Raw genomic sequence first — 23,590 nt, forward strand, 5'->3', positions numbered from 1 at the left:
TGGGGCTGGTGTGAGTGAGCAGCAGCGATTGGTGGGCACAGGGCAGTGGTGCCAGGTAGCCACACTGGCATCGGGGCTGGCAGGAGGCACATGGTGGGGTGGCAATGGAAGGGATGTCCAGGCAGCCACGGAGGAGATGGACAGGGAACTCTCAGACCTGGGGATGCCACCGGAGCTGGGTGATGGCCGAGCTCCTGGTTAGTGACGCGCCGGAGCCCTCCGGATGCTGCAACATGGATCGGGGCTCGTGCGCCCGCCCCGTCCCTGCTCCACGGGAAGGAGGCTGATTAATACACGAGCATTAATTATTAACTGGCTCATTGTTCTGGCAGGGCCAATTGAGGCAGCGATTTACAGGGCCGCTGGCGCCCGCCCGATTCCCGTGACCGAGGGAAAGCACTTCAGGCGAGCGGGGAGGCGACGGCCACGTGTTTCAAAACAGAGCCCGTTCCAATCAGGAGCTAATTGAGATCCAATAACAGAGTTAACGGGGGCTGATGGAATACCAGGGGGGCGTTTAGAGCCATATTGAGCGTTGGCCCGGCGCGGGTGGAGGTGCCGGGACGCGCGCTCGGATGCTGCGAGTCGTTAAACCTCTGCTAAGTGTGTTTTAATGCTCACTTGACATTTCATTATCCCGCAGTAACTATTCAAATACACGTCCCCTCCAGAATTAATTAATCGTTATACAGGATATTAATCAAAGGGGACTGTGCCAATGTGTTTCTACCCAAAATCTGATCCAGCTGTTGCTGTTACTGGGCGGCATTGGAAGAACCTCGCGGATTTCTGTGCTCTTCTGGCTTTCAGTTTGATGGATCAGATCCTTTTGCTGATGCTTTTCCCGACCCCTCTCCACCCCCTCAATCTAAGAATAATTCGGCAGCGTCAGCCCCACGCTTCTCAGCAACCCTACAATAACAGAGGCACGGCAGCAGCCAAGGCTGGGCCGTGGCTGTGCCGGAGCGGCGCGGGGAACAATCCTGCCGGAACACGGCGGTGCCGCTGCGTGTCGGAGCTGCCCTGCCAGGACTGCACAGTGAGGAGCTGGTCATGCTGCTGTGCCCTGCCCTGCCTCACCAATGGGATCAGGGATGGATGGATGGATGGATGGATGGACGGATGGATGGAGAGGTTGTCATTCCTGACGAGCAGCCATCCATCTGTCAGATTGATCTGGTGCCAAAGCTGCTTCTGCAAACCCGCCAGTCCCCCGGCACAGGGCTCCTGGTTCCAGAGCCCCCTCCTGACCCTGGGGCTGAGCAGAGCACAGCCACTTCCTGACGGAGCCCGAGGCCGCCGCTGTTTTCCATCGGCATGTTGTCCTGCAGCACGGGTCAGTCCTCGCTGCGGAAGGGCTTTTCCCCACGGACGATGCCCTGTCAACCTCCGTCTTTGCAGAGAATCCAAACAAACCCCTGGAACAGCAGAGTCAGCACCGAGGGCTGTGCTGGGAGCTTGGCCAGACCTCACGTCCGTCCTGGCTGGAGCGGGGTTAGGATGGGCAAAGCCACCCGGTCAGGGCACCGGGATCGGTCCCAGGTGGAAGAGCTGCTTGGCACAACGGAACCAGGAGCTCCTGGCCATGGAGGAGCCACTGTGGCCTCGGCTCAAACTGGGGGGGCTGCGTGGGGTGACATTCCCCACTTCTGCCCACAGCACATCCCCCTGCGAGGGGGTGACAGCAGCGGGGACATCAGGGGTGACATTGGGGGTGAAATCAATTCCCATCCCCTTCCAGCCAGGCGTGATGGGGGAAGGAAATCAAATCCGAATGGTGTTGGATAAAAGCCTCCATGGAAGGCGAGCGGGAGAGAACAAAGTCTGTGCTGGTTTGGTTGATGACTGCAGGCCGGGCTGTGCTGGGAATTGATTTCCTTTCTCCAGGCTATTTTCAGCCACTGAGGTGTGTGTGAAAGTGCTGCTGCTTAATAGCTCCTCCAGCTCCTGTGTGTGGGGACCAGGCCCCTTAATTGGATCTGCAGGAGTGTCCCCATGGGAGGGGCAAAGGTTCTGTTTGCCCATGGAGGGGTCCTGGCTCCCAGCGTGGGGGAACAAAGTGCTGCTGAGGGGCCGTGGGTGCTCCAAGGGTGGGGGCAGTTTGGGTCCTGTGGGCTGTGCTGGGGGCTTTGCACTGTCCCCCTCCCAGGATGAGGGTCTGGAGGGGATGTGGTGCGCAGGGGTCTGTTTGGGGACACACGTGCCCCTCTGCTGCTGAGCATCAGCGAGTGTCCGTCCGTCCGTCCGTCCGTCCATCCGTGTGCGTGTGTTCGGGAGTCACGGTGTGATTTATTAACGAGGACACCGCAAGGAGAGCGGGCCCATTATTCCTGGCGTCGGCATCCTCCGCTGACAGCTCCGTGGAATTGAAATATCTTATTTAAGGCCTCTGGGGAGCATTTTTAAATATCAGCGGTGACACTCAAGGACTCGTCCCCAAAGGGCACCCTCCCTCCTCCCGCGGGGAGCAGTGACCCCGGCGCTCCGCGTGGGTGGGCGAGTGTCACCAGCGGGTTTGATGCCAGTCCTGCCGTGCCCACCCCATCTCCCTGGTGCCACCGGGCGAGGCGGGAGCCCTGCATCCCTGTCCCCATCTCCCGTGCGGGGAGGTGGGCGCGGGGCCCACTGCGCTTCCCGGCGGAGGGAATGTGCTCCTCAGGTCTTATGAAAGTTTAATTTACACTCAGTTCTCAGAAGAACAAACAAAGCTCTGCCGAAACAGCCCGCGGCTGTTTTAATGCAAGATTAGATTTTGGGCGAGGAGGGCTGAGCTTGCTTATTTATTCCCTCTCTGCTTTATCTCGGAGCGCTCCCCGTCGGGGACAGCAACGCTGCAGCACCTGCCCGGCCCCCCAGAGACTCACCTGCCTGATTTGGGGGTGAGGGAGCAGGAGCTCCTCCTCCTGCTCTGGGTGGTCTGGTGGCTGCAGGGTCCAGCTGGGGACTGGGATGATGCTCGGGGGGCGGGCGAGTGGGGATGTGGTTGTTTCCTTTATCTACTCCTCGTCTGCTGGTGCTGGTGGCTGATAAGAGCAGGGGTGGGGATGATAAGGGGGTTCAGCCGTGACTCATCAGAGCAGTGCTGGACTCGGCTGCTCTCAGGTCCAGGCTGAGTGACACCAGCAGACCCTGGTGTCACCACTGGGGCTCAGTGCAGGGGTCAGGATAGCGGGTGCCAGTCCTTGAGAGCCACCCCTGTGTTTGACAGCTCAAAGCCACTTGTCCAGTGCCTCCAGCTCATGGTGGTGGGTCACATCCCAGCCCTGGCTCACACTGCATGTGTGGTGCAGCAAAAGCACCTCCTTGTGTGTGGCCAGGAGTCCCCCTGTGGCAGTGAGGGACAGTGGGGTGTCTCCCCAGCATGCGCACACATGTGTGTGCACGTGTACATGCCTGCACAGGCACACACATATATGTAGTACACACGCCTCCAGCAGCAGCTCAGGGAAGGAGCTGGCATGTGGCACGGGTGCTGCTGCCCAGCAGTAAATGGGGGGCTTGTGTAGGACCTGCAGCCTCTCCCAGGGGCTGTGCCAGTGCCGTGGATGTCCCCACAGCGCTGAGGTGCCTCCTGTCTCCCACAGGTACATGATCACCTCTCTGGACCGCACACACGCCGGATTCTACCGCTGCATCGTCCGCAACCGGATGGGAGCCCTGCTGCAGCGCCAGACTGAGGTGCAGGTGGCCTGTAAGTGACCGTCCTGCTCCCTGGGGACCAGGTGGGGACACCCAACTCCTGGCACTGTGGGACAGCTCTGGTGTTGGTGCAACTTATCACCAGCACATGTGAGCATCCCTGGGGTGACACTGACAGGGATGTCCAGAGATTTAAGGAGCAGATGAGAGTTCTGAGGCCTGGGATGGTGGCTCTCTCCCTCTCTGGCATCCCTTTCCTCTGGCTTGCCCCTAGTTCCATCCCCTTAAACACCTCCTGAGGAGCAGTGACAAATCAGGAGGCTAATGAGAAATTAATAAGGCAGCTGTGCTAACAACTAATGATAATGGCAAAGTCGTTAAAAAAGGATTCTTTACATGTTTTTAATTACAGCAATTAAGGGAAGTCAGTAAAAATCCCCTGCCCCCCCCCCCATCTCCATACCCCCTGCTTCCCTCTGTCTCCCTCAACTGCTGTGTGCTTCCAGCCTGGGAATGGTGGGGTGGGATGGAGGCAGCTGTGTCCCATCCTTGTCCATGGAGTCAAGGTCATGCTGGGATGCTCCCGGCGCTGGGCCATGGGTTGGGACATGGAGAGAGGCCAGGGAGCTGTGGGACTGAGCCCTCCTTGCTGTGGCTGCACCCCCTGCTTGGTGGGGAACACACAGACAGGGGTCCCCCGCTGAGTATGTAATGGGGCTGCACAGCTCCAGGTGCTGGAGGGATGATCCTGAGGAACAGACGGTGGGATCTGAGCCACCCCCCACCATCCCACACCCAGGCAAGCTGCCCCAGCCAAGGAGAGGACAGAGAGTGGCCCGCTGGGGAGCCCCTCCCTGCAGCCTCCAGCCTTCTCCGCAGCCAGACCTGGAGCTGGATCCCCGGGCGCGTTCCCAGCCTCCCCCCAGCCCCTGACACGGTTCTCCCCCACGTTTTGCAGACATGGGGAGCTTCGAGGACAGTGAGACGCAGCAGAGCGTGTCCCACGGGGAGGCGGCCGTTATCCGCGCTCCCCGCATCGCCAGCTTCCCGCAGCCACAGGTCACCTGGTTCCGGGAGGGGCGGAAGATCTCCCCCAGCAGCCGCATGTGAGTACCCCTGGGGTCCCCCCAGCATCCCTCCCACACCCGGGGGGGCTGCATTTCCCCTTGTCCCTGCACTAGGGATGTTTAACCAACGTCTCGAGCGCATCGTGCTAAAGCCCCAGGACAGACTTGGTGACTAATGGCTGTTTGTCAGCAGAGAAATGAATTTTTTAATAAAAAATGAAAATAAGAAGGAGGAAGGCAAAAGGGTGTGATGGAGCCGAGCATGGCACACACACGTGTGCCAGGTGTCCTCGTGGGGCTGTGGCAGATCCTGGTGCTGCTGGAGCCTGGCTCTGGCAGCCACAGCGTGCAGGAATTGAATTTGTAACCCCCATTATGCAGGAATTGAACTGGTCTCCTTTCGATTTGCAAAGCGGGATTGAGGAGATAAAACTCCTTTATCTCATATTTAATGGTAAAAAAATATATTCCCCAAAGCATTTTATGTTTCCAGCAGATTAGATCGTTCCATTAAATAAAAAAAAAAGAAAAAAAAAGAAAAAAGAGAAAAGTCCTATGAATCTGCACCATCCCACGGGCTCTACTTGGAGTGGGGGGGCTTGGTTCCCCCCATCCTGGGGTTGGTGCCTGGGGCAGGTGGGAGGAAGGCTGGGGGGTCCCATGTGGGTGTTCCCCGGGCAGGTGAGGTGCTGGGTGGGGATGAGGGTCCCAGCTCGCTGTGTCTCTGTCCCCACTGGGTTCACATCCCCATCTCCTCCCACAGAGCCATCACGCTGGAGAACACCCTGGTCATCCTGTCCACGGTGGCCCCGGACGCGGGACGTTACTACGTGCAGGCGGTGAATGACAAGAACGGGGACAACAAGACGAGCCAGCCCATCACCCTGACGGTGGCCAGTGAGTGTGGGGGGCACTGCCCCCCCAGCCCTGCCCAGCCCTGGCCCTTCCCCCCCCCCCCCCCCCATGCCCTGCCTCACCCCCAAATTTAATTTGCAGTAAATCTCCTCAGAGGCTCCGGCTTCTGCTGACACAACAGTTAAGCTGCCTCAGAATTTATTTAGGCACTCGGGGCTGAGCTGCAGGTGCTGGTGTGTCACAGGCAGAGCTCCCGCTCCTGCTCCAGCTGGATCCAGCCATGCCCTGGGAATGGGCTGTGGGATGGGGTGCTGCAGTGTCAGCCCTGCCCTGTGTTCCCCTCTCTCAACCCCGGTGCTCCAGATCAGCCCCTTCCTGGGGGATACCCCTGTAGCCCCATCCCTCCAGTTCCCTTGGTCCTTCCAGGACCCGTTTGTGTGGTGACAGCCCATCCCATGGGAGATGCCCCAAAGTGGCATCAGTCCTGTCATACTCTCACCCAGGTCCCCTCCAGCTGCTCCATGAGGGTTATCCCTATCCGTGATGGGCTCTGCCTGTCCCCCTTCCCCATTAATCTGTTTTCCCATCCCTCGGCGTCCCGGAGCGCCATAAACATCCCAGAGCCCATGTTTATGGATTCAGCTCTATCAGCAGCTTTCGAGCTGATCGTGTTTTTACAGCGCCTACATGAGGGTTTTTTATTATTGCCATCATTTTGCTTTATGTACTCCCTCCTCCCTGCCTGGTGGCCCTGCCATGGGCTCCCACGGGAGGAGAGGGCTCAGGGAGAGCTGGCAAGGCACCCTGAGGGACCCTCGGTCCCTGTCACCTTTGTCTCCTCCATGCCAAGGATTTGGGTGCCTCCTCTGGGGGCTGGGGCACACCAGGGTGGGCAGGGGGTGCTCATGGCTGTCCCTCTGGCCTCCTTCTCCCCAGACGTGGGTGGCCCAGCTGATCCCATCGCACCCACCATCATTGTCCCACCCAGGAACACCAGCGTGGTGGCTGGGACCTCGGAGGTGACCATGGAGTGTGTGGCCAACGCCAGGTGAGTAACGGGATGGGGATGGGAATGGGGATGGGGGATCTCCCCGATGGCATTACCCAGCCCCAGGGCTGGGTGCCCCTAGATCCCTTCTCACCAAGGTTTCTGGGTCATGCAGGATGGATGGATGGGTGTTCCCAAGTCCCTTCCTACAGGATCTACAGGGGTCCTGGGTCCTACAGGGAGGTGGGGGGGGCTGAGTGCCCCCAGGTTCTTTCCCACCACATCTCCTGAGTCCTGCGGGATGGAGGGAGACTGATGGCTCAGTGAGCGCTTGGGGCTGTGTCTTGACACACTCCTGGCCCCCTCAGGCCGCTGATCAAGCTGCACATCATCTGGAAAAAGGACGGGGTGCCCCTCTCCAGCGGGATCAGCGACTACAGCCGCCGGCTCACCATCCTGCACCCGGCGCTGGGCGACAGCGGCTACTACGAGTGCGAGGCTGTGCTGCGCAGCAGCAGCGTCCCCGCCGTGGCTGCAGGGGCCTTCCTGTCCATCCTGGGTGAGCTCCTGACCTGGGCTGAGGTGGGGAGGGACAGGCGAGTCACCGGGGTGGTCCAGGGACCCCGGCTCTGCCCCAGCCCCCTGCCCATCACCACATTCCCTTGGCAGAGCCCCCGCAGTTCATCAAGGAGCCGGAGAGGCACATCACGGCCGAGATGGAGAAGGTGGTGGCCATCCCCTGCCAAGCCAAAGGTGAGCTGCTCCCCAGGCCCCTCCCTGTGCTGCTGTGACCCCGTGCCTGACGTGGCTCTACCCTTGCAGGTGTCCCCCCTCCCGAGATGGCCTGGTACAAGGACGCTGCCCTCATCCACCTGGAGAAGCTGACCCGCTTCCAGCTGCTGGAGGACGGCAGCCTGCAGATCAGTGGGCTGGTCCCTGATGACACCGGCATGTTCCAGTGCTTCGCCCGCAACGCAGCTGGAGAGGTGCAGACCACCACGTACCTGGCCGTGACCAGTAGGTGCCAGCCCCCCCCCACCCAGTCCAGGGTGCCCTACCTTGGTAGTGGGTGGGATGTACCAGGGACCCCCTGGTTGAGGCTCGGGGACCCCAGGAAACTCTCCTGTGTGGATGGGATCCCTCCCTCACAATGCTCCTGGAGTGGCTCAGCTCCAGGCTCGGCACAGGGAAGGGCTGCAGGGGGGGCTGTGCATCTCTGTGCCCTGCAGGCATCGCCCCCAACATCACCCGGGGTCCCCAGGACAGCACGGTGATCGATGGCATGTCTGTCATCCTCAACTGCGAGACCTCGGGGGCTCCGCGCCCGGCCATCACCTGGCAGAAAGGTAAAGGGCCTGGGGGCAACCCACTGCCGGGCTCGGCGACCACCAGGCTTGGCCGGTGGCCCTGGGGCTGACAGGAGTCCCTGGTGTCCCCAGGGGAGCGGGTCCTGGCCAGCGGCTCGGTGCAGCTCCCGCGGTTCACGCTGCTGGAGTCCGGCAGCCTCCTGCTGAGCCCCGCACACCTCCCTGATGCCGGCACCTACACCTGCCTGGCCACCAACTCCCGCGGTGTGGACGAGGCGTCTGCTGACCTGGTGGTCTGGGGTAAGGGACTCCCCAGAGTGCCTGTGTCACCTGTGCTGTGGCAGCCGGGATGGACCCTGCCCAGCTCCGTGGGCACAGTGCAGGATGGAGCTCTCTGGGACTGCCAAGGATGGGCACTGGTTTCTGGGGTGTCCCTGCTGGTGCCACCCCTGCAGCCCTCTGGGCAGTGCCAGTGGCTCATTCTGTTCCCCCCACAGCAAGGACACGTATCACCGACCCACCGCAGGACCAGAGTGTCATCAAGGGGACCAAGGCTGTCATGAGCTGTGGGGTCACCCACGACCCCAGCGTGGACGTCAGGTGAGTGTGATGGGGCTGGGAGGGTTTGAGGCTCCAGGCACACCCAACCTGGCTGCTGTTACTGCTGTCTGTGTGCCTGGGGAGGGAGGTGGGGGTCCTCCATCCCAACCCTGCACCGGTGGTCCTGCAGTGCCACCTGGTGCCCTGCAGACAGGGAGCCCTGGTCCCCTCTCCTCGCTGAGGGGCTGCAGGGCACCAGCACACCTGGGTCCCCCTGGCACAGGTACGTCTGGGAGAAGGACGGGGCACCGCTGGGCCCTGAGAGCGGCCCACGGGTCCGGCTGGATGAGGTGGGCACCCTGCACATCTCCCAGACCTGGTCGGGTGACATCGGCACCTACACCTGCAAGGTGATCTCTGCCGGGGGCAACGACTCGCGCAGCGCCCACCTCCGTGTCCGGTGAGACCCCCCCCTCCTCCCCGCTGGCACCCCACGCCCGGGGCTGTCCCCCTCCCTCCCTCCCTAACCCCCCTGTCCAGGCAGCTCCCCCACGCCCCCGAGAGCCCCGTGGCTGCCCTGAGCCCCCAGGAGAAACGGGCCATCAACCTCACCTGGGCCAAACCCTTCGACGGCAACAGCCCCCTGCTCCGCTACGTCGTGGAGGTCTCCGAGAACAGTAAGGGGCTGCTCCCACCCCCCGGCCCTGCTGGCACTGGGGAAGGTCCACAGCACCACCCCAGTGCAGGGGATGCTCTGGGGAGCTTGGGGACCCTGGGACTCATCAGCTGGGCAGGGGTCCCCAGTGTCCTGCAGGTCAGGTCCCCCATCCTGCTGCCCCTGTCCCCCAACAGACGCGCCCTGGACTGTGCTGCTGGCCAGCGTGGACCCCGAGGTGACATCAGTGACTGTGCAGGGCTTGGTCCCCGCTCGCTCCTACCAGTTCCGCCTCTGTGCTGTCAATGACGTGGGCAGGGGGCAGTTCAGCAAGGACACGGAGAGGTGAGCCAGCTCTGGGGGTCCCAGGGGGGCTGGCAGCCCTTGGGTGCTCATCCCACCTCATCCCCTCAGGGTGTCCCTGCCCGAGGAGCCCCCCTCTGCACCCCCTCAGAACGTCATCGCCAGCGGCCGCACCAACCAGTCCATCATGATCCAGTGGCAGCCACCGCCCGAGAGCCACCAGAATGGTGTCCTCAAGGGCTACATCATCCGGTAGGTGCCGGGGCAAGAAGCCCAAGGGTCCCACCCGTGGTGTTGGTGGGGCCACTGGCAGCTCTGATGGCACCTGGTCACCAGGTACTGCCTGGCTGGGCTGCCCGTGGGGTACCAGTTCAAGAACATCACCAACGCTGAGGTCAACAACCTGCTTCTGGAGGACCTCATCATCTGGACCAACTACGAGATCGAGGTGGCTGCGTACAACAGCGCCGGCCTGGGGGTCTACAGCATGAAGGTGACCGAGTGGACCCTGCAGGGAGGTAGGCAGGGATGGGCAGGAGTGGGCAGGGATGGGCAGGGACAGGCAGGGACAAGCAGGGGTGGGCAGGGGTTTGGTGGGCACCCCGATAGCCATTGGGGTGATGGGGGTGGGTGGCAGGATGTGAGGGTCCCAGGGAGACTGGGATGTGCTGGGGATGGGTGACCAGGGGCTACAGAGCCCAACCAGGGGCATCACCCTGGGGTCCTGGGGGGCTGGCACCCAACTGATGAGGGGAACCTTGTGGAGCTTGAAGCCACTCTGAGCTGTCCCTTCATCCCACAGTCCCCACGGTGCCCCCAGGGAATGTGCAGGCCGAGGCCACCAACTCCACCACCATCCGCTTCACCTGGAACCCCCCCAGCCCCCAGTTCATCAACGGCATCAACCAGGGGTACAAGGTGAGGGGCAATTCCCGTGGTCCCTCCAAAACTGGGGCAGCTGGGAGGAGAAAGCTCCTTGGTCAACCTTCACAAACTGTCTTGGCTCCTCCTTGCCGAAATCCTGGATTTTAATTGGATATGTCCTGACCGTTAAAATAATATTTACTGTTATTTAACACTTGCATGGGCTCGGAGTCTCCCATGCTCTGCAATTAATTCCACATTGCAATTAATTCAAATTTACATTAATGAAATTGAATTAAAACATTAAACTTGTGTCTTAATCCACTCCGAAGAAGTTCGGGAATTTAATTGCCGCTGGATGAGATAACCAGCGTGAGCAGGATATTTAACATTCTTATTAAATGCCACTTAGTATTTTTGATTAGTATTTTTAGGGCCTAATTAGTGTTTAATTAAGTTGCTACAGGCTATCTCGCACAATACCAATTAAATGCCCAAACATCCCTCCTGGATGCGGGCGATCCCGCGCCGTTATCGACGGAGTTAATCACAGCGCACGCTCCGTGAGAGGCATCTCATTGATATTTAATCAACTCTGAATTAACGCAGGGAGGCCGGGGGGGAGGGGGGTTGCCCCGAGGATGGTGTTTGTGGTAGGGATGTGTGTGCAGAGGCAGCACCCTCACCCCGGCTCCTTCCTCCCCCGCAGCTCATCGCGTGGGAGCCGGAGCACGAGGAGGAGGCGACGGTGGTGACGGTGCGGCCCAACTTCCAGGACAGCGTGCACGTGGGATACGTGGCGGGGCTGCGGAAGTTCGCCGAGTACTTCACCTCGGTGCTGTGCTTCACCACGCCGGGGGACGGCCCGCGCAGCCCCCCCCAGCTGGTGCGCACCCACGAGGACGGTACGGGCGGGCGCTGCGTTCCCGCGGGACGGGACGGACCCTGCCCACCCTCGGGGGTCCCCCGGGGAGGGGGGAGCGGCCCCCGACCCACACGGGGCCACTCGGTCCCACTGCTGGGCCCCGGGAACCCCTGTCCAAGGGCAGCCCCCTCCACTCTCACTCCTTGTGGGGGTCCTGTGGGTGCTGAGCCTGGATGTCTTTGGGCAGTACCTGGCCCCGTGGGACACCTCAGCTTCAGTGACATCCTGGATACATCCCTGAAAGTCAGCTGGCAGGAGCCACTGGAGAAGAATGGAATCCTGACAGGTAAGGGAGCACCAGCAGGTACTGACTCCCTCATCAGGTCCTTTCCCACTCTGTAGCATCTCCCCTTGGTCCCCTTCCCACCCCACAGCATCTCCCCTTTATCCTCTTCCCATTCCACAGCATCTTCCCCTAGTCCCTTTCTTACCTTGGTCCTCTTCGCACGCTGTAACAGCTTCCCCCGATCCTATTCTCACCCCACAGCATCTCCCCTTTGTTCCATTCCCACCCCACAGCATCTCCCCCTGTTCCCATTCCCACCCCACAGCATCTCCCCTGTGTTCCCTGCCCACCCCTGGCCCCGCTAAGCCCCTCGGGGTGGGCAGTGCAGGGGCTGACCCAGGGGGTGCATTCCAGGCTACCGGATCTCGTGGGAGGAGTACAACCGCACCAACACGCGGGTGACCCACTACCTGCCCAACGTGACCCTGGAGTACCGCGTCACCGGCCTCACCGCCCTCACCACCTACACCATCGAGGTGGCCGCCATGACCTCCAAGGGCCAGGGCCAGGTCTCCTCCTCCACCATCTCCTCGGGGGTCCCCCCAGGTGAGGTCGGCGGCGCGGGGATGCTGGGGGGGCTGTGGGTGGTGTTGGGGAGCTGAGCAGCCAGTGCCACCCATCCTAACCTGTCCCCACAGAGCTCCCCGGTGCCCCCACCAACCTGGGCATCTCCAACATCGGGCCCCGCTCTGTCACCATCCAGTTTCGCCCGGGCTACGATGGCAAAACCTCCATCTCCCGCTGGCAGGTGGAGGCACAGGTAACGGGGGGTTCAGCAAGGGGGGGAGCGAGGAGGTGTTGGGGGGCAACTCACCCCACTCCCATCCCACAGGTGGGCCAGAATGGCGAGGCTGAAGAGTGGGGGCTTGTCCACCAGCTGGCCAATGAGCCCGACACCCGCTCCATGGAGGTGCCCAACCTGAAGCCCTACACCTACTACAGGCGAGTGGCCAGGGCGGGGCTGGGGTGTCATCTCTGGGGGAACAGAGCCTTCTCACCCCCTGGTGTGACCCCCCTCTTGTTCCCCACCATGAACCCCCTCAGTGTCTTCCCCAGGGGACCAGAGCCCTCTGAGCCCCCACCGTGACCCCCCTCTCCTCTCTCAGTTTCCGCATGCGGCAGGTGAACATCGTGGGCACCAGCCCCCCCAGCCTGCCCTCCCGGAGGATCCAGACCCTCCAAGCCCCCCCTGACATGGCACCTGCCAACGTCACCCTGAGGACAGCCAGTGAGACCAGCCTGTGGCTGCGCTGGATGGTGAGTGGGGTCTGTGCCCTACGGGCATGGGGCTCACAAGGACTGGAGGGGGATGGAGGTGGGATAGCTGTGGGACATCAGGAGTGATGGTGTCTGTCTCTGCCAGCCCCTCCTGGAGCAGGAGTACAATGGGAACCCCGACTCCGTGGGGTACAAGATCCGGTACACGCGCGCGGACGGGCGGGGGCAGCCGGCGGTGCACGTGATCCGCGACCGTGTGGAGCGGGAGTTCACCATCGAGGACCTGGAGGAGTGGACCGAGTACCGGGTGCAGGTCCAAGCCTTCAACGCCATCGGAGCGGGGCCCTGGAGCCGCTCGGTGCTGGGACGCACCCGGGAGTCAGGTACCGCTGCCCACCCTGTGGCACTGGGCAGCCACCCCGGCCGATCCGGCCACTGACCCTCTCTGTCACCCCCCTGCAGTGCCCTCCTCCGGCCCCAGCAACGTGTCAGCACTGGCCACCTCCTCCAGCAGCTTGATGGTCCGATGGAGCGACATTCCCGAGGCCGACTGCAACGGCCTCATCCTGGGCTACAAGGTGAGCTCCTGTCTGCAGCCCTGGCCATCCCCTGCCTGTGCCCTGCAGCCTCATCCACAACCTTGGGAAGTGTGGCTTTCCCTGCGGGGAATCACCCCGCACACTGCTGGGTCCCCAGTTGTGCCACCCTGCCAAGCTGGTGCCCACGGGTGCCAGCCTTGCCCGGCTGTGTCACACGGGCTCTGTTGCAGGTGATGTACAAGGAGAAGGGCTCAGAGGGCCGTGCCCAGTTCTGGCTGGCGGAGGGCAATGCCTCCCACAGTGCCCAGCTGACCGGGCTGGGCAAGTACACGCTGTACGAGATCCGGGTGCTGGCCTTCACCAGGATCGGCGATGGCACGCCCAGCCGGCCCCCCGTCCTTGAGCGCACCCTGGATGACGGTGGGTGACAGCACCTGGGTGGGCTCGGGGGTCCCTGGGTGCCTAAGGTCATCCCATCCTATCCCATCCCATCCCTGTACCTTGGGGTGCTCCTTCTCCCCCTGATCGGGACACCCAGGGCTCCCGTTCCCAGGAGATGGGATCTGGCACTTTGCCCACACTTGTGACCTCCCTGGTGAACCCCATCTCTCCCCCTCCAGTGCCCGGGCCCCCCGTGGGGATCCTCTTCCCCGAAGTGAGGACCACCTTGGTGCGGCTGGTCTGGCAGCCGCCCGCAGCACCCAACGGCGTCATCCTGGGTAGGTGGGGAGCCATGTCTGTCGTGCCATGCTGGGATGCTCTGCAGAGGGGTTCAGAGGTCCTGTGGGAGCAGGAATCAGTGTGGGGAGGCAGAGATCAGCTCCCTGGAATCCCCTGAGCATCTTGGAGCCCTCAGGGCTGGAGTTCCCCACTTGGATGCCTGTCCCTGGGTGGGTGCGAGGGAGCCGAGCCCCCAGTGCTGTCCCTGTGCACGGGTTGGGATGGAGGGAGTGGCACACACAGAGGTGGCCCAGGCTGGTGTCCCCTCCCCAGCCTCATCATCCCTCTCCCTTGCCCTCAGCCTACCAGGTCACCCACCGCCTCAACACCACGGCAGTGAACGCGGCGGCCGTGGAGGTGCTGGAGGCGAGTGCCCGGCAGTTCACGGCCACCGGGCTCCAGCCCGAGGCCACGTACCTGTTCCGTGTCGCGGCGCAGACCCGCAAGGGCTGGGGCGAGGCGGCCGAGGCTCTGGTGGTCACCACCGAGAAGAGAGGTAACGCTGGGGGATGCAGCCCGGGGCAGGGGGCTGTGCATGCCCACGCAGTGCTCCCAGCCCCCTGCCTCCCCCAGCCCGCCCGCAGCCCCCCGGGAAGCCGCTGGCGCAGCAGGAGGAGGTGCGGGCCCGCAGCGTGCTGCTCTCCTGGGAACCGGGCAGCGACGGGCTCTCCCCCGTGCGCTACTACACCGTGCAGAGCAGGGAGCTGCCGGACGGAGAGTGGGCTCTGCACTCCACCGCCGTCAGCCACAACGCCACCACCTTCGTCGTGGACCGGTGAGGGGGCTGGGGGTGATGGGGAGCTGGGGAGAGGATGGGGGATGCTTTGAGTAGTTTCCCCATCTGATGAGAAGTGCTGGCCTTGTGGACTGGCTCAGGGAGTGACCTGCTGGATTCACTGTCCCCATCCCGCTCTGCTCCCCCCAGGCTGAAGCCCTTCACCTCGTACAAGTTCCGCGTGAAGGCGACGAACGACATCGGGGACAGCGAGTACAGCGAGGAGTCGGAGTCGCTCACCACCCTGCAGGCGGGTCAGCACAGGCTGCACCTCCTGGGGCAGGGAGAGGGGGTGCCCTGCTGTCCATGGAACTCCTCCTGAGGGATTCCTCCATCCCCTCTGCCCTGGGCGTCTCCGGAGCCTCAGCACCCTGTTCTCTCCCACAGCCCCTGAGGAAGCTCCCACCATCCTCTCCATCACCCCGCACACCACCACGTCGGTGCTCATCCGCTGGCAGGTGCTGTCCCCTCTGCCTCACGGGTTGTCACAGGATTGGCCTCCTGGCCCCTTGGGAGGTGGCACTGAGGCGTTCTGGGGACAGCCACCTCAGGGTGCCAGGGAGCCCTGGGTCAGAGCAGCCCCTCACTGTCCTCCCTCCCCGTGCAGCCCCCGGCCGAGGACAAGATCAACGGGATCCTGCTGGGGTTCCGGCTGCGGTACCGGGAGCTGGTGTACGACAGCCTGCGCGGCTTCACCCTGCGCGGCATCGGCAACCCCAGTGCCACGTGGGCCGAGCTCACCCGTGAGTGCCCATGGCCCCCCAACCCTGGGGACAGGGGGCTGGGGGTGACCCAGGGGTGGCAGGTGGGGGACAGGGCAGTGCAGCTTCCTGTGCACCCCGGCCTCTCCTGGGTACCAGGGTCAGGCTGTGCCCCTTGGAGTTGTCACCGGGCCCCTGGTGCCACGAGGTCCGTGGTCTCTAACGTGCTTGTGTGCTGTCACTGGCTCTGTCCCGCTGTGCACAGCCCCTGTGTCCCTGTAGCTCAGGTGTCTGTACCTAACACAGGAGTCTGTGTGATGTCCTGCTGTCTGTCTGGGTGTGCTGCTGTCCTCAGCCCCCACAGGGAACACAGTCACATCCACTCTGGGGGCAGCAGGGACACGAGTGACAAGGGCAATGCCCGAGACAGGAGCTTGCCCTGTCCCCTGTGGAGACCCCCATGCCCAGACCCAGCTTGTGCCGCTCAGGGGATGGGGCTGGAGGATGGAAAGGCTCCTCAGTGTTGTGACAGCCCTGCTGGCACCTGGGGGTGATGACACCCCCCCGGGGGGGTGGCCTTGCTGGAGTGGGCGCTGGGAGGTGGGGGCCCACCCGTGCCGTGCTGCGTGCGGGACTAACCTGCTCTCCTGCCCGTGCTGCCCAGCTGTCTACGCCGTGCACAACCTCAGCGAGGTGTCCCTCACCCAGTACGAGCTGGACAGTAAGTCACCACTCCCCTGTGTCCCCGCATGTCCTCCCCACTACCACCCTTGTGTGTCCCTCCCCTCCGCCTGCCTGGACTGCGGGATGAACTGGGGCACCCGGGGACCCCTGTACCTGTCTGCTCTGGTTGCTCCTTGGGGACATCCCCTCTTCCCCAGTGGGGCTCTGCCGGGTCCCCTGGGGGTAGCAGGACCCCCCCACCACCGCAGAGAGGGCCTTACTCACCCCTTGTCCCTTTCCCCCAGACCTGAGCAAGCACCGGCGCTACGAGATCCGCATGAGCGTGTACAACGCCGTGGGAGAGGGGCCCCCCAGCCCCCCCCAGGAGGTGTTTGTGGGGGAAGCAGGTGAGTCCCTGTGGGGATGCCCATGGCTGGGGGCTGCAGGGCGGGAGCTCTGCTGCCCTGGTACCCCACACTGCCCAGCGAGGCAGTGCACCCCCCACATCAGTGTTGGGGTTCCCCTCCCTGGTCCCAGCTGAGCAGTGACATGTCCCCTCCCTCGCTGCAGTGCCCACCGGAGCACCCCAGAACGTGGCTGTGCAGGCGGCCACGGCCACCCAGCTGGATGTCACCTGGGAACCACCACCTGTGGAGAGCCAGAACGGGGACATACAGGGCTACAAGGTACCTCCTGGCACCCGGGAGGGGCTCGGGGACACGGGGGGCTCTGGGGAGCTGCTGCGTTCCTGGCGGGCTCTGGGTGTCCTGGGAAAAGCTGGGAGGTGCGTGAGTCTTGGGAAGGGATTCTGGGAAGATGCTGTAAGATGCTGGGTATCCCGAGGAGATCCCGGGTGTCCCATCCCGGTGCCGAGCGGCGGCGGGGCGGCAGATGGCGCCGTCGGCCGTGGAATGTGGCCGGGATGCACCGGGATACATCGGGATGTGTCGGGATACATCGGGATGCAGCTGGGATGCGTCGGGATACACCGGGATGCAGCCGCGGTGATGCATCGGGTTGCTGCCCGCGTGCAGGGCTCTGTGGGGTGTTTGGGCACAGCAAAGGGCTCGGGGAAGGCGGGGTGGGTTGGATCCATGTGTGACCCAGGTCTCCGTGCCCTCTCCTGCCGCTCCTGCAGATCCACTTTTGGGAGGCGCAGCGGCAGAACGAGAGCGCGCGGGTGAAGACCCTTTTCCTGCCCGAGAACGGGGTGAAGCTGAAGAACCTGACGGGCTACACCTCGTACTGGGTCAGCGTCTCCGCCTTCAACGCCGCGGGAGACGGGCCCCGCAGCCCCCCCGTGAAGGCACGGACACAGCAGGCAGGTGGGGCCCGTGGCACAGCCCCCCAGGCTCCGTGGGGAGCTGTCTCCATGGGGAGCTGTCTCCATGGGCAGGTGTCTCCATGGTCCGACTCCAGGGATTCCCCTTCATCCCAGCTGCACCCCAGCTCCTGCAATCCCGAGCAGAGCGGCCCTGGGCTCACCCTGGAGGGTTTGTGGGTTGGGGGCACGCGGAGATGGAGGTTTAAGCTGAGTTTTGAGAAGGATGAAGGTCTGGGGAAGAGAGACAAGGAGACCTCAGTCCCCCATGGAAATGGCAGGGTCTTTGCTGCAGAGGGGATGGGGGCACAGAGGGGTGTGAGTTGATCGCCACCATTAGGGTGGAGGCAGGGAGAGGGGCTGGCTTGAGCTGGGAGTGTCCCCTGGGAGCTCTGAGCTGGCCCTGCTGCTCTGCCCCCTCGCAGCCCCCAGTGCCCCCGGGTCCATCCGGTTCAGCGAGCTGACCACCACGTCTGTGAACGTGTCCTGGGAGCCACCACCGCTGCCCAACGGCATCCTCGAGGGCTACAGGCTGGTCTACGAGCCCTGCACGCCCGTGGATGGTGAGGGCTTGGCTGGGCTGTGCTCGGGGGGCAGCTGGGAGGGCTCTGGGGGGACCCAGCTCAGCCTCTGTCCCCGCAGGCGTCAGCAAGATCGTGACGGTGGATGTGAAGGGGAACAGCCCCCTGTGGATGAAGGTGAAGGACTTGGCCGAGGGGGTCACGTACCGGTTCCGAATCCGGGCCAAAACCTTTGCCTACGGGCCGGACGTTGAGGCAAACATCACCACGGGGCCTGGGGAAGGTACGGGGGACGTGGGGGGGATGCGGTGGGGTCAGGGGGAGATGTGGTGGGGACTGGCATGGCTGTGTGCCAGTTCATACCCCTTCCCTCAGCTCTGCGCTGGGTCCCCAGGTGCCCCCGGCCCCCCTGGCGAGCCCTTCATCTCCCGCTATGGCTCAGCCATCACCATCCACTGGTCGAGCGGGGACCCCGGCCAAGGGCCCATCACCAGATACGTCATCGAGGCCCGTCCCTCAGGTACTGAGCTCCCTCTGCTTCCCATCCACACCTCGATACCAGACGTGCCCTGGGGTCAGGAGAGAGGGAAACTGTGGCAGGGTGTGCTGGCCTGTCCCAGGCCACCTGACGGGCTGGGTCGGGGATTAGGACCCAGTGTCTGTGGGTTGGCCATGTGCTCATCCATGAGGAAAAGACTGTGGAGTGGGGCTGGTGGAAAGGGCAGCACCTGGAGGGCACACAGTCCTGGATGGAGGCACATCAGCCCCTCGCCCTGGGGTGTCCTGCAGAACCAGCCCTTCCCTCCCAGCCCCCTTCTCTCTTCCAGATGAGGGGCTCTGGGACATCCTCATCAAAGACATCCCCAAGGAGGTGACCTCCTACACCTTCAGCATGGACATCCTTAAGCAGGGGGTCAGCTATGACTTCCGTGTCATCGCCGTGAATGACTATGGCTACGGGACCCCCAGCACTCCCTCCCCCTCCGTGTCAGGTGGGCAGCACAGGGGTGTCCTGGGGGGTTGCTGTCGCCCCTGTGCCAGAGGGAGAGCCCTGGTGTTGTTCTGTTCTCATGGCCATCGCTGAAAGCCATCCCCTGGCTCCTACAGAGTCCCAAATTCCACTGTCAGCACTCCCCTTCCAAAGCTCCCTGTTATCCCCTTACCACGTGCATCCGGGTCTTATAAAATTCCCTGAGGGACCCCGTGCCCTGCAGTAGGGTTTGCGCATCCAGACTAGTTGTCCCCCATGCCTGTCCCCCTCTGACCCTCCCTGCTGTGCCCCAGCCCAGAAAACCAACCCATTCTACGAGGAGTGGTGGTTCCTGGTGGTCATTGCCCTGGTGGGGCTCATCTTCATCCTCCTCCTCGTCTTCGTGCTCATCATCCGCGGGCAGAGCAAGAAGTACTCCAAGAAGTCAGACTCAGGTGAGTGTAGGAGTGTGCTGGGTAGTGACAGGACCCTCCAAGTGCCAGCCCTGATCCCATGGGAGCCTCCTGGGGGTCTCCCTGCCTGCCTCTGGGGTCTGAGTGGAGCGGTGGGAGCCTCCCTTCCTGCCTGCCTTGGGAACAGCTGCCCCAGGGAGCCAGTGACACATGATAAGGATGCTGTGGCCTTCCCAGAGCACACTGGGAGCTAAAGATTAAATAACTGACTTGTCCCACAGTCAGCTGCAGAGGCAGGGCAGCCTGGGGGTTTACAGAGGTCACTGGGATTAGCCAAACACAGCTCTGTTTTCTTAGCTCTATCAAGGGCTCAAATTGTGGGGAAAATCCAGACCTCCTCACTAAGCAAACAGCCCCAGAGCTGGGAGCTGCAGGCACTGGGGGCTGAGCCAGGGTGGGCAGGCTGGGCATGGTTCATGGCACTGGGCACAGGACTGGCATGTCCTGGCTGTCCCCAGGCTGTGGTCACTCTGGAGCCAGCACAATTCCTTCTGGACCATTCTCCAGCCCCCCTGTGCAGGGTCCAGACCCGCCCTGTGCTGTGCTGTGCTGCCTGGGGAGGGTCTGGGAGAGGCTGAGCATCCCATCCCTCAGGGAACAGCTCCAAGGCGACCGCCCTGAGCCACGGGGAGATGGTGAGCCTGGATGAGGGCAGCTTCCCTGCCCTGGAGCTCAACAACCGGCGCCTCTCCGTCAAGAACTCCTTCTGCCGGAAGAACGGCATCTACACCCGGTAGGCACTCCCCACCACAGCCCCCTCCCCACACAGAGGGACTGTTTCACTCATCGTGTCCATTCCTGCTCCATCGTGGGATGAGCACAGGGCTGGGACCCCCAGGGGTGACCCTGTTCTGCCCCATGGCCCCCGGAAAAGCTGGGACTCTCCAAGACCCTGTGGATCACAGGATCAGGGGTTTTTTGGGGGAATTGGCCAACCAGCTTAGGGATGGTCCCTGAGCCTGTCCTGGGAGTCAGCTGGAGTTGTCCCCAAGTGGCACAGCCCCGAGGGGAGGGGACACATGCTGACCCCCCACCTGTCCCCGAGGTCCCCACCCCGGCCCAGCCCCGGCAGCCTCCACTACTCGGACGAGGATGTGACCAAGTACAACGACCTGATCCCCGCCGAGAGCAGCAGCCTCACCGAGAAACCCTCCGAGGTCTCCGACTCCCAGGTGACCACCCAGGGCTGCACGTGGGGATCCACTTGGGGCAGGATGGAGGGTGCTGGGAGCCTTCCCTGAGCATCAGCCCTGTGCTCTGCCTGCCACGAGGCAGTTCCTGGTGCTCATTTGGGAATAGCAACGCTGCTCCTGCCCCATCCTGCTTTTCAGGCAGCAGCATCCCCACGGCTTCGTGGCACGGAGCCTGAGCGAAGCTGGCCCAGCCTTTGGCCCATGTGCTGGGGATGTGACACCGTGGGGGGCTCACGGGGCTGCTGGGGACAGGGGCTGGGGGACGGGAGGTCAGCGGGGCTGGGGGACTGTCCTGCTGCCCGGTCGCTGGTGGCAACGTCCGCGGCTCTGCCAAGTCCACAAAATGCCACCTTTGTCTTGTCCCGGAGCAACGGGCAGCTGTGGCCGGGCAGGAGCGTGGCCATGGGAGCTCCCTGGGCAGGCAGCCCCAGGGAGGCCATGGGAGCATCACCCCCGGGATGGATCCCGGGTGGCATCTCAAAAGATGAGGCTGACGCCCAGGGGAAGGTCTGGGGGTCCCCAGGGCTGTCCCTGAGCAGGAGGGAACTGTCCCCAGGGGGGCCCCCCCTCGCTGCCTGTGCCGGCTGTTTCCTTGGCAGATGCCAGCCCCGCTCCCTGCGGCCCGAGCGGGGCTCGAGTGGCTTTTGAGGAGCTGTGAAGAGCGGCGGGAGCTGGCGCTGGCGCGGGGCAGTTCCCACCGCCCTCAATGGGCTCTTTGTGCGCCGCCGGGGAAGCTGAATCCAATTACTGGCAGCGCCGAGGCAGAGCCCAAAAACACCCCTCCCGCCAGCCCGGGGGCATTGCAGCCTCGGGGGGGGCCCAGGAACCTTTTGTATAAGGTTTTGTGTTGTTTTAGCAAGAGGCAGAAACCCCCCAGTGGTGCTGCTGCCATCCCAGCCTCTAAATACTTTTGGGATGTGCTCGCCAGCCTTCCCAAAAGAGCACTGGGAAAGCATCAGGAAAACACTGGGAATCCCAGAATCATTTAAGTTGGAAAAGGCCTCTGAGATCATTGAGTCCACCCTGTGCCCGATGCCCACCTTGTCCCCCAGCCCAGAGCACTGAGTGCCATGGCCAGGCCTTCCCTGGACACCTCCAGGGATGGGGACTCCACCACCTCCCTGGGCAGCCCCTTCCAGTGCCTGACAACCCTTCCCATGAAGAAATTCCTCCTGATGTCGCAACCTGAGCCTCCCCTGGCGCAGCCTGAGGCCTGTTTCCTCCTGCCCTGTTGCTGGTTGCCTGGGAGATGAGGCGTTTGGGGCATTTTGGGGCTGGCGGGTGATGCCCCCACTCCCCCCCCTCACTCCCTCATCCTGTTTTTCAGGGCAGTGACAGCGAGTACGAGGTGGATCCCGGGCACCAGAAGGCCCATTCCTTTGTCAACCACTACATCAGCGACCCCACCTACTACAACTCGTGGCGGCGGCAGCAGAAGGGCATCTCCCGGGCACAGGCCTACAGCTACACCGAGAGCGACTCGGGGGAGCCCGACCACGCCCCGCTCTCCAACAGCACCTCCACGCAGCAGGGCAGCCTCTTCCGTCCCAAAGCCAGCAGGACTCCCACCCCCCAGGCCCCCGCCAACCCCCCCAGCAGCCAGCCCGGGACCCTGTACCGCCCGCCCAGCAGCCTGGCCCCCGGCTCCAGAGCCCCCATCGCTGGGTTCTCGTCCTTCGTTTGATATTTAAACGGAAGCAAAAAAAAAAAAAAAAAAAAAAAAAAAACCCCCGAAATGGGGAGAGAAAAAAAAAATGGGAAAAAAAAAAAAAAAGAAGGAAAAAAAAAAAGAAAAGCCCCAAGAAATTAAGAGGAGAAAAAAAAGCGGCGAGGGAGAGAAGAGGAGGAGGAAGGGGAGAGGCCGAAGAGCACCGAGGGGGAGCAGCCTCAGGCGCTGTGGGTGTTCTGCCTTCTCGGCAGTGCTGGAGCAGGAAGTGCTGTCCCCAGGTTGGGGAGCAGACCCAGCTCCCCTCTTTGGCCAAAGCTTCTGCATCGTGGACTCCTCGGGCGAGGTGGGGCAGGGGGGCTCTGGGTGCACCGGACACCGCCCTTGGCACCCACCGGGGCTGCCCCGGAGCTGCTGCCGGACTCGCTGGGATCCCGTGGCTGCTGGGGGCTGGGTGAGGGGCCCCTGCTGTGCCAAACCCCAGCCCTTCCACTTGTGGCTCCCCCAGGACGTGGGGACAAGCAGTGACACAGAGACCCCCGACTGTGGAGGGGAAGAGGAGCTCTGCTGATCTTCGAACCTCTGGACATGAACCCCCTGCTCTGGACCCACAAAGCCTTTGGGAGAAGGGGGCACCCCCTGTGTTAGGAACCCAGGGGACAGTTATATCCTTCCCTCGCTTGTGCCTGGCCCAGCACAGCCCCGCAGGAGAACCCAGGACTTAAACCCCAGGAGAGCCCTGCCGGGGTGCACGTTGTGCTGAGTCCCCCCTGATTTTGCACCCCGGGGGATCTGGGGAGGACTCAAGAGGGGCAATACAGCAATTGTAGCCCCTCCTTGGCATTTCTGGTGGTTTGGGGCTTTTTAATGGGGTTTTGTGCAGAGGCCTGAGGGCATTTAGGGGTGGCAGTGCCCGGGGGGTCCATGGCTGTGGCCATTTTGGGGGTCTCTGCACAGCAAAGCCCCCTCAGTGCCTATGGGTGAGCCAGCACCAGCCTGGCAGGGCCACGGCACCCGGGCTGAGCCGAGGGAAATGCCAATAAACAGCCTGAGGATCAGTGTGTCACCTCTCTGTCACCCTGCTATACCAGAGAAAGGGCCAGCGGGATGTGTCCGTGTGTCCCACTGCCCCGCTGGGCTTGTGTCAGCCCCGGGGCACCAGGGAAGGCAGAAGGTGCCAGAGGTGCTGGGATGGAGCCCAGAAGGGTGCAGGGAGCTGCGGGGGCCGTGTCCTGTGTGTTTCCACCCCAGTGGGATCTGTAGCTGCTGGGAAAGGGGGTTGTGGGACAGGGAAGGAGGGAGGTGACACCATTGATGCTTTGGGCACTTCCAGCAGCAACCCTGACACTGGGGGTGGTTCACAGCCGCCCTCACTTGTTCTGCCCTTCAGGCCTGGCAGGA

At 62.9% G+C, this 23,590-nt stretch overlaps 1 protein-coding gene across 2 annotated transcripts in view; it reads left to right on the plus strand.

The window, feature by feature from the left end:
- SDK2 (sidekick cell adhesion molecule 2) overlaps nt 1–23,247 on the plus strand; it is a 46,813-nt gene extending 23,566 nt beyond the window's left edge. The window contains exons 3-45 of one of the 2 annotated variants that reach the window (XM_027654612.1): nt 3,585–3,691; nt 4,598–4,745; nt 5,470–5,603; nt 6,498–6,609; nt 6,918–7,108; nt 7,219–7,302; nt 7,372–7,566; nt 7,779–7,895; nt 7,989–8,156; nt 8,354–8,456; nt 8,680–8,856; nt 8,937–9,073; nt 9,249–9,396; nt 9,466–9,606; nt 9,691–9,872; nt 10,157–10,272; nt 10,928–11,123; nt 11,331–11,429; nt 11,784–11,975; nt 12,068–12,189; nt 12,262–12,371; nt 12,536–12,686; nt 12,793–13,030; nt 13,110–13,225; nt 13,417–13,606; nt 13,807–13,905; nt 14,208–14,402; nt 14,480–14,681; nt 14,832–14,935; nt 15,069–15,139; nt 15,289–15,424; nt 16,047–16,103; nt 16,351–16,452; nt 16,616–16,731; nt 17,184–17,370; nt 17,792–17,929; nt 18,009–18,170; nt 18,282–18,407; nt 18,715–18,879; nt 19,172–19,312; nt 19,925–20,063; nt 20,376–20,502; nt 21,851–23,247. In XM_027654612.1, the coding sequence (XP_027510413.1) occupies nt 3,585–3,691; nt 4,598–4,745; nt 5,470–5,603; nt 6,498–6,609; nt 6,918–7,108; nt 7,219–7,302; nt 7,372–7,566; nt 7,779–7,895; nt 7,989–8,156; nt 8,354–8,456; nt 8,680–8,856; nt 8,937–9,073; nt 9,249–9,396; nt 9,466–9,606; nt 9,691–9,872; nt 10,157–10,272; nt 10,928–11,123; nt 11,331–11,429; nt 11,784–11,975; nt 12,068–12,189; nt 12,262–12,371; nt 12,536–12,686; nt 12,793–13,030; nt 13,110–13,225; nt 13,417–13,606; nt 13,807–13,905; nt 14,208–14,402; nt 14,480–14,681; nt 14,832–14,935; nt 15,069–15,139; nt 15,289–15,424; nt 16,047–16,103; nt 16,351–16,452; nt 16,616–16,731; nt 17,184–17,370; nt 17,792–17,929; nt 18,009–18,170; nt 18,282–18,407; nt 18,715–18,879; nt 19,172–19,312; nt 19,925–20,063; nt 20,376–20,502; nt 21,851–22,207 (6,298 nt within the window). In that variant the 3' untranslated portion in view covers nt 22,208–23,247. Of the gene's footprint in view, nt 1–3,584; nt 3,692–4,597; nt 4,746–5,469; nt 5,604–6,497; nt 6,610–6,917; nt 7,109–7,218; nt 7,303–7,371; nt 7,567–7,778; nt 7,896–7,988; nt 8,157–8,353; nt 8,457–8,679; nt 8,857–8,936; nt 9,074–9,248; nt 9,397–9,465; nt 9,607–9,690; nt 9,873–10,156; nt 10,273–10,927; nt 11,124–11,330; nt 11,430–11,783; nt 11,976–12,067; nt 12,190–12,261; nt 12,372–12,535; nt 12,687–12,792; nt 13,031–13,109; nt 13,226–13,416; nt 13,607–13,806; nt 13,906–14,207; nt 14,403–14,479; nt 14,682–14,831; nt 14,936–15,068; nt 15,140–15,288; nt 15,425–16,046; nt 16,104–16,350; nt 16,453–16,615; nt 16,732–17,183; nt 17,371–17,791; nt 17,930–18,008; nt 18,171–18,281; nt 18,408–18,714; nt 18,880–19,171; nt 19,313–19,924; nt 20,064–20,375; nt 20,503–21,850 lie in introns of those variants that run through there. The other variant, XM_027654613.1, reaches the window with a different exon arrangement.
- The last annotated feature ends 343 nt before the right edge of the window (nt 23,248–23,590 follow it).

The sequence above is a fragment of the Corapipo altera genome, unplaced genomic scaffold, assembly GCF_003945725.1.
Source record: "Corapipo altera isolate COAL_440 unplaced genomic scaffold, ASM394572v1 343, whole genome shotgun sequence".
Classification (NCBI taxonomy): domain Eukaryota; kingdom Metazoa; phylum Chordata; class Aves; order Passeriformes; family Pipridae; genus Corapipo; species Corapipo altera.